Source organism: Melitaea cinxia, chromosome Z, assembly GCF_905220565.1.
Source record: "Melitaea cinxia chromosome Z, ilMelCinx1.1, whole genome shotgun sequence".
NCBI lineage: Eukaryota > Metazoa > Arthropoda > Insecta > Lepidoptera > Nymphalidae > Melitaea > Melitaea cinxia.
The window spans coordinates 19,321,361-19,337,697 of record NC_059424.1 but is presented as its reverse complement, the minus strand read 5'-3'; the positions used below and the strand labels follow the sequence as shown (position 1 = coordinate 19,337,697).

At 32.5% G+C, this 16,337-nt stretch overlaps 1 protein-coding gene across 1 annotated transcript in view; it reads right to left on the bottom strand.

Moving 5' to 3' along the window:
- LOC123669025 (cold shock domain-containing protein E1) overlaps positions 1 to 16,337 on the bottom strand; it is a 65,006-nt gene that overhangs the window by 23,373 nt on the left and 25,296 nt on the right. The window contains 3 exon segments of the mRNA XM_045602695.1: positions 3,067 to 3,264; positions 4,574 to 4,706; positions 15,780 to 15,931. Of these exon segments, the coding sequence (XP_045458651.1) occupies positions 3,067 to 3,264; positions 4,574 to 4,706; positions 15,780 to 15,931 (483 nt within the window).

Genomic DNA, 16,337 nt, shown 5'->3' with positions numbered 1-16,337 from the left:
GTAACATTATTTTTCATCAAGCTTTAATCTGTGAGCTACACAGCCGTAAAAATTCAGCTTAAAATAACAGATAGTTTGCATAGAAAGTTAAATAAACACAGACACTGCAAACAATCTTTTAATTTCATCCAAGAAGCAAACAAATAATAACAACATTTCGAATAATCAAAACAACATACGAAATTCGAAAATTTTAAAGCCTTGAAAAAAATGTATTTTATTTTAACGGTAAATAAAGAGACATGGAAAATTCCAATATTATTTACAGAGAAAACAATTAAAAAAAAAATTGTACGAATGTCATACGCAAACATTACACGAAAGCATCTTATCATTCGATTTTCAAAATCAAACCGAACAAAGATTCGTGCACAAAAATTGGATTCAATCATTCCCAATCTTTGTACAAGCAATAAATACACAACTGCACGTCACTTCTACCAGTTACTAATACCAATTTTATAGCATTTAAATACTTAATTGCACCGATGTGCAATAGGAATCTAATCAGTTGATACGTAGACATGGTCCTGCGTTTGATCGGTAACGATGTATTTCATCGTTTGAACTTCACATATGAACGCTTAACCCTATGATACACGGAATTGATCGAATTATTTTCAGTCGCATCGAAGCCGTTAATAAAATAAAATGTGTCGTCATTACCATACCGTCCGTATTGTCATACCGTCATTAATGTGCGCGGTCGGATTGTTATTGTAAATGTTTTAATAGACATTTGCTATGATACGAATTTACAAAAAAAAAAGGAAAGTAATTCAAATGGTTTTTTAAAATATAATTTAAATAATAAAAGTATAATTTTATATTTATATTTAAAATATAATATGAGATAATAAATATAATTTAACTGAGGTAGGGCACAGCAGGCATTTTCTGCTCATAATCTGGAGCAGCCCGACTGACGTAGTACCTCGACCTTACAGAAGACCACAGTTAAATAATGCTATTTTCAAGCAGTATTGTATTCCTGTTATGAGTAAGTTGACCAGAGCTCCTTGTGATGTTTGTGGTATTGTAGGCGTCTATAAGCTACGGTAATCGCTTACCATCAGATGAGCCGTACGCTTGTTTGCCGACTTAGTTGTATTAAAAAAATAAAAGTATTAGACAAGAAATTGATAATCGTAACAATCAAGTCCGAAAAAGTGCCACTGCCCACAAGCCGATATTGTTATATGTATGACTTAACTGAACAGTAAAACTACGTTTCGTCTACAAGAAACAGCACACGTGTAACAGATCCAAGTACACCTTGAACTCAGGTAACCTACTGTAACACCCTGCATTACTTGATAACATACTGCCTATGTACTCGTTACTCTCAATTGTTCAGTCGTCAAAGAAATTAAGTAAATCTCAATTTGTCCTGCTCTCTTCAGAATGAAAAACATTTTGTCAGCTTTCTAAAAATATTTGTTTGTGTAATATCCACTGCTGGACATAGGCCTCCACAAGTTTACGCCAAAAATAACGTGAACTCATGTGTTTTGCCCACAGTCACCACGCTGGGCAGGCGGGTTGCTGACCGCAGTACTGGCTTTGTCGCACCGAAGACGCTGCTGCCCGTCTTCGGCCTGTGTGTTTCAAAGCCAGCAGTTGGATGGTTATCCCGCCACCGGTCGGCTTTTTAAGTTCCAAGGTGGTAGCGGAACTGTGTTATCCCTTAGCCGCCTTTTACGACACCCACGGGAAGAGAGGGGGAGGCTATATTCTTTAGTACCGTAGCCACACAGTACATCAGTACAGATGTGTAATATCAGTGATATTATGAATTAATTTGACTCGATTCGTTTCGATTTAGTCTAAAAACGATGTTGCGTGGTTGTGATCACATATCATGCTGTGTTTCGCTAAAAATATTTGCGATTGATTAAGCCTTATTGTATCTCAAATTGTTTGCGACTAATGTGTATATTTTCGGAGAACCAAATAAATAATTCGTGTAAGAGTCCTGTTTTAATGGAATCAGATTGGTGAAACCAATCATGTTCATTATATACGAAATTAATTCTAATAACGTATCAAATTTGCCGCGACGTACGTAATCTGAACTTAGAATATAAATATCGATTATTGATTTTCAATAGGAACTTGTTGATTCTGTCGTCAGGACTCTTTCGTCTATTTATATTCCAATCAAAAGTTAAATTTAATGGGTATTATTATTAAAATAACTCATTCAAAGAATTATGAAAATATATTTTATAAAGATGATTTTCAGATACAAATGAATGGTAATGACCGTTGTTATTGTTATTTGACTGTATTTGTAATGTATTTACCGACTTTGACATTATAGGGTTATTATACAGTACCATAATTTTTTTTAATATCTATATACGGTCGTCTGTTCACAGGCGGGTAAAAGCCAATAATGGAAAATAATTTAATGATTATGTTTTAGGAGGAACGTACAAAATATATAAAAATCTGTTTGAGATATTACGTTGCAAATATATTGTATTTCTAACATAACTGACAACGTGTGTTACGTCTTATATTAATTTATTATGTACGTTTGTATGTGTGTGTGAATGCATATTTCTTAAAACGCTTTTAAAGCTGAATGGTTTAATAGATATTAATACACGAAATATTTACATTGGTATATTACATTACATTTTTCACAATGAAATAAACCGAATGTTAATATGTATTATGTTCTATCTTCTTACTCCATTAGTAGCTTGAGGGAAACGATTTCCCGCCTTCGCACACATTTAAATACTTAGTTGTATCTAGTAATAGTTAGTGGGTACTAGACAATATTAGTGACATAAGTATTAAAATTATTTTCAAAATATTTTTTAAAAAAGTATTCGACGCATCGCCGCAACGGTCATAGTACTGACTGTTGTTCGATATCAGCTCATAACAGACTATTTTATTCGCCATACAGATGTTTTTCGCTGTCGTGTTTGTATTTGTGCTTGTATGTTGGCGGACTCCCGACACAGGAGCGAATCCTAGTGGGGGCCGTTGAGTTTGTAGCGTCTATTTATTTATTTATTTTTTTATTAATTAAATGTCAAAGGAACTCACAGTCGGCGGGTTTCTGGTTGGACTCGATGACGATGATGATGATAAAATCTGCGCCTCCTTGGTGATGATGCCTCGGACGCCGCGTTCGAGAAGTGTTTCGAATTGAACGGTGCCGGGCGTTAGGTGTTTTATACGTATCGCCGACTGACGAGTATTCATGTTTGAGAATGTTGACACTGGATCGACTGTGAACTCGACCTAGTACAAAAAAATAATAATTACTGTATTGTATAATTAAATGCCACGACAGACGTCCTCTTTTGCAAACTATCAAAAACGTTGTTTAAATAACTGTCACGTTTTAAGGACATTTTCAATTTCCTACACAATTTCCACAATTTTTCGTTCCGAAAGAATATGTGATTAATTAATTAATTTTGTCTTTCTTTAGACATATCACTTTCGTCAATGTCACGTATGTTGATATGAAAATAATATATACGGTAATAGGTATACATATATATCCATTTTATTATATAGATTAAATAGCCCGATGGCACAGTTTGTAGTGGCCCTGCTTTCTGCTCCGCGGGCTGTGGCTTCGATTACCGCCTGAGTCTGGGTGTGATATTTGTATATATACTCGTATATATATTATTTCCATGTATACTCATAAAGAATATCATATCAACATTAATTTGCTTATCTTAAACAAGAAGAAGGAACAAAAGACTGTGTGAATGTTACAAGATAATATATTTATACCAGTAGCACAACACAATATCGATCAAGGACGTTACCTCAACAACATACAATATCCTCTCCTTGATAGACCACTAACCCATTCTTCCTATTGGCGGTTAATCTATTCACACTTAGTACTTATATTCCAAAAAAACTATATAAACACGTATTTTTATTGTGACGAAAATGTATAACATGTATATTTATATTGTATAAATGTATAACATGTATATATATATTTCATCGTACTATTTAGATTCGTCAGGTTATAATGTGCGTTACAAACGGAAATTTCAGAAATAAAAATATATGATAATACACAGGATAGGAACAAGCAATCGCTGTATCTAACATAGGCTGACTTCGTGTCTAAGTTTTACTGATATGAGTAAAACTATACACATTTTTTTAAATTTTTTTTCTGAATATAGATGTAAGCAAATGCATAAGTCATCTGTTCCTAAGGCAGCCGACTTAATTCATCCATATGGTATATAGAAACAGCCGGCTGATGTATATATGTCGAAACTTACAGATAAACAAATATATATTACACGAAAAATCATTGTAAAAAAACGAGTGTGCTTTAGATTACACGACTGAAGTAAGACGTAACTCTCTTTTTCTTTCTTCACTAACTTATATCTCCCTCACAACTTTCGTTCTCCTCACCCGATCACACTTTTCGTAACGCTCTCGTCACGCATTCAACAGCTTACTTACTCCCCAAGTCGAGCGTACGTAAAGAAGTTTTACTTCATATATTCAAAGTCCACAAAAACAAAAATTAAATAAAAGAAACAAAACCACAGTTATTACACACCTCATCACCAACACTTAGCTCTTGACCGAGACGTAGAACTTCCGCGAAATGAAAGAACATCGTCTGTTCCCTTTCGACGCAACGTATGAACCCGAATCCCTCCCTGAGGGAGCACACGACGCCTTGTTCCCTCCTGTTCAAAAATAACATACAATAAATATAATGATAACATAATTTATATGAAGTATGTAAGGTGTATGTATATTTTTTATAAGAATTTGTAAGTACTAGTGGTCGACCAGTGGTCGACATTTAACCATAAATAATTTATATTATCAGTTTGAACATATATTTCTATAATAATAAACAAGAGTGCGTGTCATATACATAGTAGTGTGTGTAACGTTTTTTTTATTAATTTAATGCAGGGGTTAGCAACCCGCGGCCGCGGGCCGTATGCGGCCCGCCAGTTTTTTTATTTTCATAACTGTCAATTTTATTATAATAAGGCACATCAAAATTCAATACTTGTACCGTTAAGTCTTATTATTTTCTATCAATCTGTGCTTTTCAAAATTTTGCGACTCTACTAAAAAAGGTTGCTCACCCCTGATTTAATGTATTTTTCCGTTCACGTAATTTTCGTAAAAAAAGGTACAAAGTTTTCGCTTCACGTATTAATATATCTAATCTGATACCTTTTAACAAGCAATTCTTGTATAAATAGATAATTTGAATCTTGGAAACGGCTCCAGCGATTTTCATGAAATTCAGTATGCTGGGGATTTTGGGGGCGATAAATCGATCTAGCTTGGAGTCATTTTTAGAAAATGTCGGTTTGTCCATGTTTTCAGGCAATGAAAAACTGCTACAATAATATAGAATGTGAAGGTAAATTTCGCCATTATTTAAAAGATTATAAATAGCTAAGTTAGTTCAAACTCAGGTCTTCGATCGATTATTTCTGCCTTTTTTTTTTAAATTGTAAAAATATTATTCATATTTTATCAATACGTAATTCGTATTTAAATATGATTTCCAATAATTGTGTTTGCTCGCAAACGAAAAAAAAAACCGACTTCATTTACATCGACGAGTAATACAACGTAGATCGACGAAAAAATAGTCAAGTAACGACGCGTTATCAAAGATTACTCAAAAAGTAGTTATGAGATCTCAATAAAATTTATATGTGACCACGTGACAAACATCAGCTTTCGATTAAATTAAAAATTATTAAAATCGGTACACCCAGTAAAAAGTTATTGCGGATTTTCAAGAAGTTCCCTCGATTTCTCTGGGATCCCATCATCAGATCCTGGTTTCCTTGCGATGGTACTAAACTTGGAATATCTCCTTTCCAACAAAAAAAGAATTATCAAAATCGATACATCCAGTAGAAAGTTATGCGGTATAATACAACGTAGGTCGACGAAAAAAGCGTCAAGTAAAAACGCATTATTAGATATAGCTCGAAAAGTAGTTGTTAGATCTCAAATAAATTTAAATGGGACCAATTGGCACACACCACCTTTCGATTAAAAGAAAATTTGTCGAAATCGCTCCACCCAGTCAAAAGTTCTGATGTAACATACATAAAAAAAAAAAAAAAAAAAAAAAAATACAGTCGAATTGAGAACCTCCTCCTTTTTTGGAAGTCGGCTAAAAAACACGAATTACTACAAAAAAAGCTCGGTCACCGAGGCAATATATTTATTATATGGTACGTGTCAACATAGTAAACAGTTTTATTGAACACGATTAAGGAAAAAAGCATATTATACAAAGATATGATACTTTTATTGAAGTAGTGCTCAGAAAAAATGTATATAGGATATGATAATTATAGAAAATGAATTTAGGAAGTATACGTATAATTGATATCCAAATTAGAATATTTATATATTTATTTCATTAAGCATAATGTAATATTATGTCTACTAATACTTATGATATGGATCCCTTTTTTTAGGAATATTTTTACGAAGAAAATTCTACGATTGACAATTTGCAAAAGAACAATTCCAAGCAATATTTTCCTTTTAGTTACCGTTTATTAATTTTCAATAACTACGAAATAAACACGAGTGATTTTTTTTTTTTTTGTAACGCTTTTACGCCGCACCGCTTCAACCGAACGGAAAATTTACCATACAGGTAATGTGTGAGTGACTAAAGCGGATATTACAGTTTTCTGTTCAAAGGAAATTGAGAAAAATAACTAACTTTATTATTTTTATACCTCTGATATATTTTATCATAATAACGTAATCAACGACAAATATACGTTTTCATGGTCATGGTAAGTTCCCTGAATAAATAAATTATAGTAGTTTTGTTTTATTTTAATGAGTTTTAAACAATATTTAAGATTGTCAACGGGGCTAGATGAGGATAGTGGAAACCTTTTTTTTTTTTTAAATTAATAAACATTTTGTATTTACAAATATCGAAAAGAAATGTTTGTCAGATCAAATACAGTTCTCAATCGGATACCATAACACGTCAGATAGTATTATTTCAAATACTTTTTTTTTTCGTAATGCAAATACATTTAAGCACACGCAGAAAATATCTAGTCAATTCGGTAATTAGTATAGAAGTTAACGAATTTTGTAAAGACGTGTCAGATCGTTTGAAAGTAAAAGCCCTACCGTCTGCGTCTCGTAGGACGATATCCCATTTATTTTAACCATCTGCTCTATATATATCCCTACTAATATTATAAGTGTGAATATAAGTTTGTTTGTTACGCTTTCACGCGAAAACTACTTAACCGATCATCATGAAACTTGTAAACATATTCTTGGAAGTATCAGAAGTAACATAGGATACTTTTTATTAAAAAAATCGATGCGAGCGAAGTCGCAGGTAAAAGCTAGTAGTGTTATAAATATTCTCTTAAAATTTTATCCAATTCGTAAAAAGACAATACATAAGATAAATCTACATTTTTCTCCTCACAAATTGAATGATAAATGTTACAACGCAGTACTTAAATCTGAACAGGCAAAGGAATTAACTTGATAACTTGTATTTTTTAAAAATTTAAACGCTTTTTTCTCAATACTCTGTTTTCAAAGTCGGTGACTAACATAAATCAAAAACGACTGAACCTATCAGTCTCTTAACACACGCTTCTTGAATATATTTTTAGTAAATAATCGATAGTTTTATTCTGACCGACTTATATTTTCATAAACAATTTAAGACCACCATTTTAGTGAAAATTCGACATTTTTATTTTGAGCTGATGAGCCAAAATGTTTTTAAAAAAAAAAAGGTATTTCGGTTATTCCTTCAAGGAATTATTAGATAATATAATACTTTAACGAAATCCGTTTGTTTTTTTTTTTCAGATAATCCAGTCCGGATACATAGTGGTCACCGCAAAACACCTTTTTTACAAGTAGCTTCGAGAGATGAACTGTCTAAATTATTATTTTTATATATAAAAAAACACAGCATGTTCACAAATTTTCACAGTAATAAACTTACAGGTGTTTTCAGGAAAAATCCTAATAAGTCGCCTTTTCTTGGACCTCCCCATCATTACAGCCTATACAGTCCACTGCTGGACATAGGCCTCCACAAGTTAACGCAAAAAATAACGTGAACTCATGTGTTTTGCCCATAGTCACCACGCTGGGCAGGCAGGTTGGTGGCGGCAGGGCTGGCTTTGTCGCACCGAAGACGCTGCTGCCCGTCTTCGGCCTGTGTATTTCAAAGCCAGCAGTTGGATGGCTATCCCGCCACCGGCCGGCTTCTTAAGTTCCAAGGTGGTAGCGGAACTGTGTTATCCCTTAGTCGCCTCTTACGACATCCACGGGAAGAGAGGGGGTGGCTATATTCTTTAGTACCGTAGCCACACAGTACACTTGGACCTCCTAACTGTATGTAACCTCTTAAATCTTTTTAACAGAAGTAAATTTAAAATATAAATCTTCAGAGTAAAAGTAATTTTTAATTAACCCACAAGGGAATGAAATAAGTATTAATGATGTAAGAAACCGAAACCAACGGTGAAACGAACCGGAGTTTGATATTTTCAAACTCCTAATTGTAACTCCATACTCACAACTTATGTTATAATAATATGTTATAATAATAAGATGAAGCCTTAAAAAAGATTAGGAAATGAAAATTATTTTTAAATGTACGTACAAAATAAAACAAATATTCTGATTAAGTGGTGCGACAGGCTCTACTAATCATTATCATTACATAGTATAAAACAAAGTCGCTTCCCGATGTCTGTACGCTTAGATCTTTAAAACTACGCAACGGATTTTGATGCGGTTTCCTTTAGTAAATAGAGTGATTCCAGAGGAAGGTTTATATGTATAATACACGCATCATAATACAGTAGAGGAACACTAATAGTTTTTGCAACCATGCGAAGCCGGGGCGGGGTCGCTAGTTAGATATAATTTGGTCGCTTATTTGTTTTTACAAAAATTTGTTTCTGAAGGAGAATGTACTAGTTTTTATTACGAACTCGATCATTACTATTGGTAGGTAATTTATCTGCAAAACCGACATTAAAACGTTTCTGAATATTGAATAACGTCTCAACGCAGGTAGTCACGAGTCAGATTTTCCCTTGATGTTTACTCATATATGCCTTGTGTCTCGAAGAACTCGTAAAGCAATCAATCCCGGTTGTTTCATAGAAATCTGACAACATTCATTACTCGTGGCAGGGAAAAAAAACTATCTATCAACCCGCTGTAGATTAATTTATCCAGTACTTAACAGTTAAATAAATATCTTTTTTTTTCTTTGTCTTTGGCATACAGGTCGTCCGAGCCCAAGATGCAACTGAATGTCAATGCTATATGTAACAGTCGACTAATAGATATTTATACATTTTTTTTTTAATAAATAAATGCACATATACACAACCCGTATATAAAATATTACACATAGAATCGAAGTGTCTATCAAAACCACAAAGCCTAGCGTGGTAAGCAGTGTCACTACCGTACTACCGCAACAGTTAGTCAAATATGATTTGGATGCATAATCGCCCGTCGACGCAATCGCAGAGATCCTGCTTCCTATTTCAAAGTTGTGGTTTCAATTGTCGCACTGAGTCTGGGTGGTAATACACAGCTAAAGAAAAACACGAGCAACAACTTGCTTACTACTTTAGAATCAGACCTTTTATAAAGTACAGCACAGACCGCAATGGCACATGGAAAATAGCTGGAAAACTAGAATAATCCCGCTTTTCCATAGCATCGAAAGTTTCGCAGATAAAACCACAGTGCGTAGTGAAACGAAAGCCATTATAAAACGTTTAATAACGACATTTTTTTTTTCAATCTTTAATGAACGATTTGACTAAAGTTGTTACGTCAATGGGTTTCAACAACTAAAAGTTATATTGGCATTTTGACCTAGGTATAACGTAGCTTTCTTTCAAGTTATCCTTATTATAAATCAAATATGTTAGTTATAATGGTAATCTCGCACATGAGGTACTTACTTACTGATTGTCTATCGGTAAATTACCCTAAGGACCTCAATTAGTCAAAAGAAACTATTTCTTTTTTGCCACTAATGTCACTAACTATATAAAATATAATATTAAAATATAATATTAAAACTAGCTGACTCGGCAAAGGTTGTCTTGCCGCTAAACGCTATTTAAAAATAGGGGTTGGTGGTAGAATGGTGAAAATTTAGGGTTGTATGTATTTTTCAACGCCAAATCATACATAATAAAATAAAAAATAAATAATTTATCTAAAAATTAAAAAAAAATTAGGGGTGGACTACCCTTAACATTTAGGGGGATGAAAAATAGATGTTGTTCGATTCTCAGACCTACTCAATATGCATACAAAATTTAATGAGTATCGGTCAAGCCGTTTCGGAGGAGTTTAACTACAAACACCGCGACACGAGAATTTTATATATTAGAAGATATAATATTGAAATATTTGATAATACAAACTAGAATTTTAGATCAATAGTAGTAACTAATTAAGCTAGCTAGTCAAAAAATATTATTTAAAAAAAAAGTAACAAATAAGTAAGCGTACGGTCCGTTTAATTGTAATGGTAAACGGAAAACCGTATTCTGTAGACGCCTGTAACACAAGCAGCATTACATGCATGTTGCCGACCCTTAACCCCCCCCCCCCCCCCCCGTAACTCTGGGTAACTCACTATTATTTAGATGTGATTTTCTGTAAGGTCGAGATACTTACCAGGTCAAATTATTTTTGGTAACTAGTACCATTAATATTAAGACGATATCGTCAAAAGAACTCGACGTTTTGGGTCACTGGTAATGTAAATAATAAAATAATGATATTAACTATTTCGCAAATAATGCCATTAATATTAAGAAAATTGGTCAAAAGAGCTTTTTGTTCACTAGTCATACCATCAAGAAATTATGCTGATTTTCAAAGCGAACTAATAATACAAGCCCGTTACACTGCTAGTTCCTTTCGGTTGGGTAATGAAGAGAGATATCGCTATTTAGTGATAAGATCGCCTATTGCACTACACGTATCTAATATTAAGGTTTACTATGTATTCTATGTTTAGTTGCAATAAAGTGGTTTATTATTATTATTATTAATAAATAAATAAAAAGTCGTAAAAAATTAGTTCCAGAAAGTTGGTTATTTGAATGGTAAAAGGCAAGTTGTTCGTCCGTTAGAGGTAAAACGAGAATCGCTCTGTAAGCATAAATACCGCTACCGACTAGTTCACAAGTAAAACACGAACTCGACAAAGTTTTTATACGTTAGGTGACCTGTATACCGGTCACCATAGTAAACTTTTTGAAATTTAAATAACGTTGTCGCAGATAAATAATGTATAATATTTAGCATAGAAATTTCTGCTCATACGCTTTTACACGTGAACTCAACTAAATTGAATCAGCCCGTAAACGTCTCTTTGCTAGACAAAGGATTCCTCTTCATATATGAGAAAGATTGCAACTTAATGGAATTTGCGAGTAATATCCTTAGTTTGTCATGACATATTGTATATACATAGTATACGTATACTGGGAATTGTTATAAAGATTTTGTAAGACAAATCAACAATCTTACTACATTATATTATAAATACGAAAGTTAGGAAAGGTATTTGTTACTTAATCACACCAGAACAACTCGACGGATTTTTATGAAATTTAGTACAGAGTTATGTTACAGTCTGAAATAGTACATAATTATGTTTGCTCGAAAACGAAAAAAGAAAACCGACTTCAATTACATCGACGAGTAATACAACGTAGATCGACGAAAAAATAGTCAAGTAACTACGCGTTATCAAAGATTACTCAAAAAGTAGTTATCAGATCTCGATAAAATTTATATGGGACCACATGATAAAAATCAGCTTTCGATTAAATCAAGAATTATCAAAATTGGTACACCCAGTAATAAGTTATTGCGGATTTTCGAGAGTTTCCCTCGATTTATCTGGGATCCCATCATCAGATCCTGGTTTCCTTATCATGGTACCCAACTAGAGATATCCCCTTTCCAACAAAAAAAAAGAATTATCAAAATCGGTACATCCAGTAGAAAGTTATGCGGTATAATACAATGTAATATTTAATTTTTTTTAATTTTGACGTTTTTTTTTCGTTTTGACATCTAATATACTGACACGAATGTATTTTTATAAACAGAATTCTGAATTTTGACTGGATATTTTATTTTGACATTGATATTGTAATTTCTACATATGAATTTCTTAACAAAATTATTGATATTTAGTTATTTTAATATTATCAACTAAGTAGGTATATTTTTATTGACATTGTAAATTTTAATTATTGTATTTTGATAGGATTGTATATTTTTAATTCTACATTTACCATTATTTACTTCATTTGTCATACCTGTGTTTTTGGGTTTTTTTTTTTTTAATTTTGATTGACCTACTTGTGTTTGGAGCAAAGCTCTGTAAACTTGTATGTATGAAATAAATAAATAAATAAGTAGGTCGACGAAAAAAGCGTCAAGTAATAACGCATTATTAAATATAACTCGAAAAGTAGTTGTTAGATCTCAAATAAATTTAAATGGGACCAATTGACACACACTACCTTTCGATAAAAAAAAAAAAATTGTCGAAATCGGTCCACCCGGTCAAAAGTTCTGATGTAACATACATAAAAAAAAATAATAATATTACAGTCGAATTGAGAACCTCCTCCTTTTTTGGAAGTCGGTTACGGTTAAGGTCGGTATACTTTTAGATGAAGCATAACTTCGTTTAATTGCAATCAGATTTCAAGTATAATTATACCTATCCTTCTACATCCTATTACAAAGCATCTAGATCAGTGATTCCCAAAGTGGTCTATATCGACCCCCTAGGGGTCTATGACAACCTGCAAGGGGTCTACGTCAGCGAAAAAAAAATTTGGAGGTCCAAGAAATGAAAATGGGGGTCCACGATAGTGAATCTCAACACATACACTGATAGTACCTATTTACTTATTATTTACTTATCTTGAATGTTGATAATTTATTATTAAAGCATCAGGTTCATCCTTCTCATTAAAAATATTGACTTATTGCTTATGTTATTTTATTTATAGTTTATTTTATGTTTATTTAATGTTACGTATATTTTACATAACAGATACATAATTTTATTTTGAGTAGTTTTAATTTAAATTCAATTAATAATGTATAAATTAACATATGTTTTTACTTTAAGTTTTCAACACTAAACTTCACTACAGTTAGAAATTTACAGGAAATCAATATCAGGTAAGTAGGGGGGGTACCCAACACGGAAAAACATGGCAAGGGGTCTACGACACAAAAAAGTTTGGGGAACTCTGATCTAGATGCTCCGGCGAAAATCTTGCCGCCATACTACTTTTTCATAAATCTAATTACCTAATTTACCTTATAATTTTTTATACTAATGTTACCTATGACGAACACAATAAAAAATGTATTAATTCACACACAGCAGAAGTGATACATCTGAAAAAAAGTCTCTGCGATTTTTTTTTTTTTACCGAGTATATAGAATACTGTGTAAAGTACTCTATCTGATTCTCTCCTACACACATGTGTTTGTTTCTTTATCGTGACACATTTATTTTTCAAATCACAACGATGCTAAAGAAATATAATAGATTCTATAATAGTTATTAGGATTCGACTCCACATAGATTTTAACATAACTAGTGGTCGCCTAGTGATCGAAATTCGACCATGATTAATTTAAATTATAAGTCTGAACATTAAACCAAAATAGTATATATGCGTGTGTGTGTGACAAATAAATTGTAGTGTGTGTATTATTTTATGTATTTTTTAAGCGTAATTTTTAAAAAAATATTACATTCTGTATTCTTATAGTTTATAAGCGTGAATTTCATACTCCTCCGTCCGCGCAATTTTCGTAAAAAGGGACACATTTTTTTTTCACGTATTAATACATTTTATAATACAAAAGCTTTTTATTAAATATATCGTTTTAAACGAATCTTTTTATGTGAATCCGTATAACAGAGGTAGGTCTCCGACAAATTATATCAACATCCGATACAAAAACATCCAAACCGTAATAGAACATGATAAGGGGAACGGGAAATCGCTGGCAATTGATTCAATCATAGGAGTACAGACATCAACAAGGACCGAGTACTCGTTTGGGGGCGATTTTTGTTACTTTACTTCTGAAATATTTTGTACCTACTCTTCTTTTACTCAATTCGATTTCGATTCTCTGTTCTGTTACATTTGATCGACTAAAATATCGATGAATGTAGAGACTGAAGTGTCCTACAAATCAGTAGGGTATTTTCACAACTTTTTAACAATGACAACATTTCAAAGAAAGTTTGTTTTCAATAGTTTTTTTTTTTTTTTTTAATAGGAACAATGTTAAAATTATGTAAAAAAAAATCGTTGTCGTTTTTGATGTTGAAATTTCTTTCAAACAAAGTTAGTAAAAATATTCAATAATAATGAAATAATCTAATGCTGAATAGAAGCATACACAAAAAAAAAATTAATTACAAAAATCAAAATGAGCAGATGAGAATTTTTTTAAAATTACCAAAATATGTACGAATGTAATATTCACTGCCAATATATTGCCGAATCAATTATATAGAAATCACACAATACACCGCTATGGTGTAATGCGTGTAGTCGCCTAGAACACCGACGGTTTGCGGTTTGGATGTCTGTCCTTGTGGGACTTACCACCGTTCATCGTAGAGCACGTTAAGACATCGGTTTCCGCTGTTATCATAAACCTGATAGCGATCGTTACGAATAATCAGAACATATCCGCCAACCCGCAGTGGAGCAGCGTGGTAGATTAAGCTCCAATCCTTCTCCTACCTAGCTAGAGGTCTATGCCCAGCAATGGGATGTTACAGGCTGAATTATATCGTATCGTATCGTACACAATACACATTATTATAAGAAAAGTCCAAAGAGATTAATGAGCTTGAGAATAGACATTCTATGTTCAGAGTAAAAAAATGTCTACCATATACAAGTTTTAAACCTCAAATACCATAATTTAAACGCTCAAAACCAAGCAATCCTCAAAACAATCATAAAAAAATCAATCCTAAGCTTCCCTTTAGAAAGCGCTTTCAAGGAATGCATTATCTTTACGTTATGATAAAATATTCATCAAAGGAAATATAGTCAGTGGACGCGACGCGTACTTGACCCCTTATGTGTAACAGCTTGACTGTAAAACGATTGTTAGGTCAAAATGGAAATAAATTATATTGTTGCACGCGATGTTTCTGTTGTGTGTAGTTAACTGCGGACATCGATTATTTTACAATTAAATATTGTATTTTTCAATAGTAGAGATTTATATATTGATTTAGTTTGAAATTTATACCTTAAATATTGATTTTTAAGTTTGTAAGTTTAATAAAGTCTTGCTTTTAATAACTGTTTAATTATTTTAAATAGGTATAGTAAAGAAAACAAAATGAATATTGTATAATATACGTTGATAAGCGTTAATTCCGCCGATAAGCTGTCACGCAGTTTTGCGAGTTAAGAAATTGTAAAGTATTTAATTTAGCGCGTTCCCACCAAAATTTTCACCTTTATAACATTAACATAGAAGCAAAGTTATAAGCGTTTTTGAAATATTAACAACTCAAACAGGCACATACTGTTCCAAAAAACCAAAGAGTTCTATTACAATTTAAGTATAATAAGCATTAATTTAAAAAAAAATATGTATATATATATATATATATATATATATATATATATATTACCTTTCGCCGGAAACATTGAAAGATTCGTCAAGTAATGATATATTAGTAGCACGTTTCAACTGGTCCCGTCTATCTGTCGCCACTTGGAATTGGACCCAATCTCCATGCCGCAGCGTGAACTCACCACACTGGTCTTTATCACCGAAAGGTACCTGTTCGAAAAAATATACAATTAATTATATAATATAACAACACTAGTTGATCCTGTAAGCGTTGTTTTGTCATATATGTTATTAATCCCCCCCCCCCCCAATAGCTTTTGGATATGGAAAATAGATGTTGGCCGATTCTCAGACGTACCAGAAATTTCAACCGAAATTTATACCGAAGATTTCATAAAAATCAGTCCAGTCATTTCGGGGGAGTATGGTAACTAACATTGTGACTCGAAAATTTTATATAAAGATTATTAATTGAAATAAATATGTTCAACATACACACACGGTCGCTTATTCCTAAAGTAGATAATCCGTAATTATTAATTAATCAACAAAAATGAATTCCCATTTCCTTGCTCACGACATAACATGAAAACGTTTTTAGTGATAGTGTTTTTTT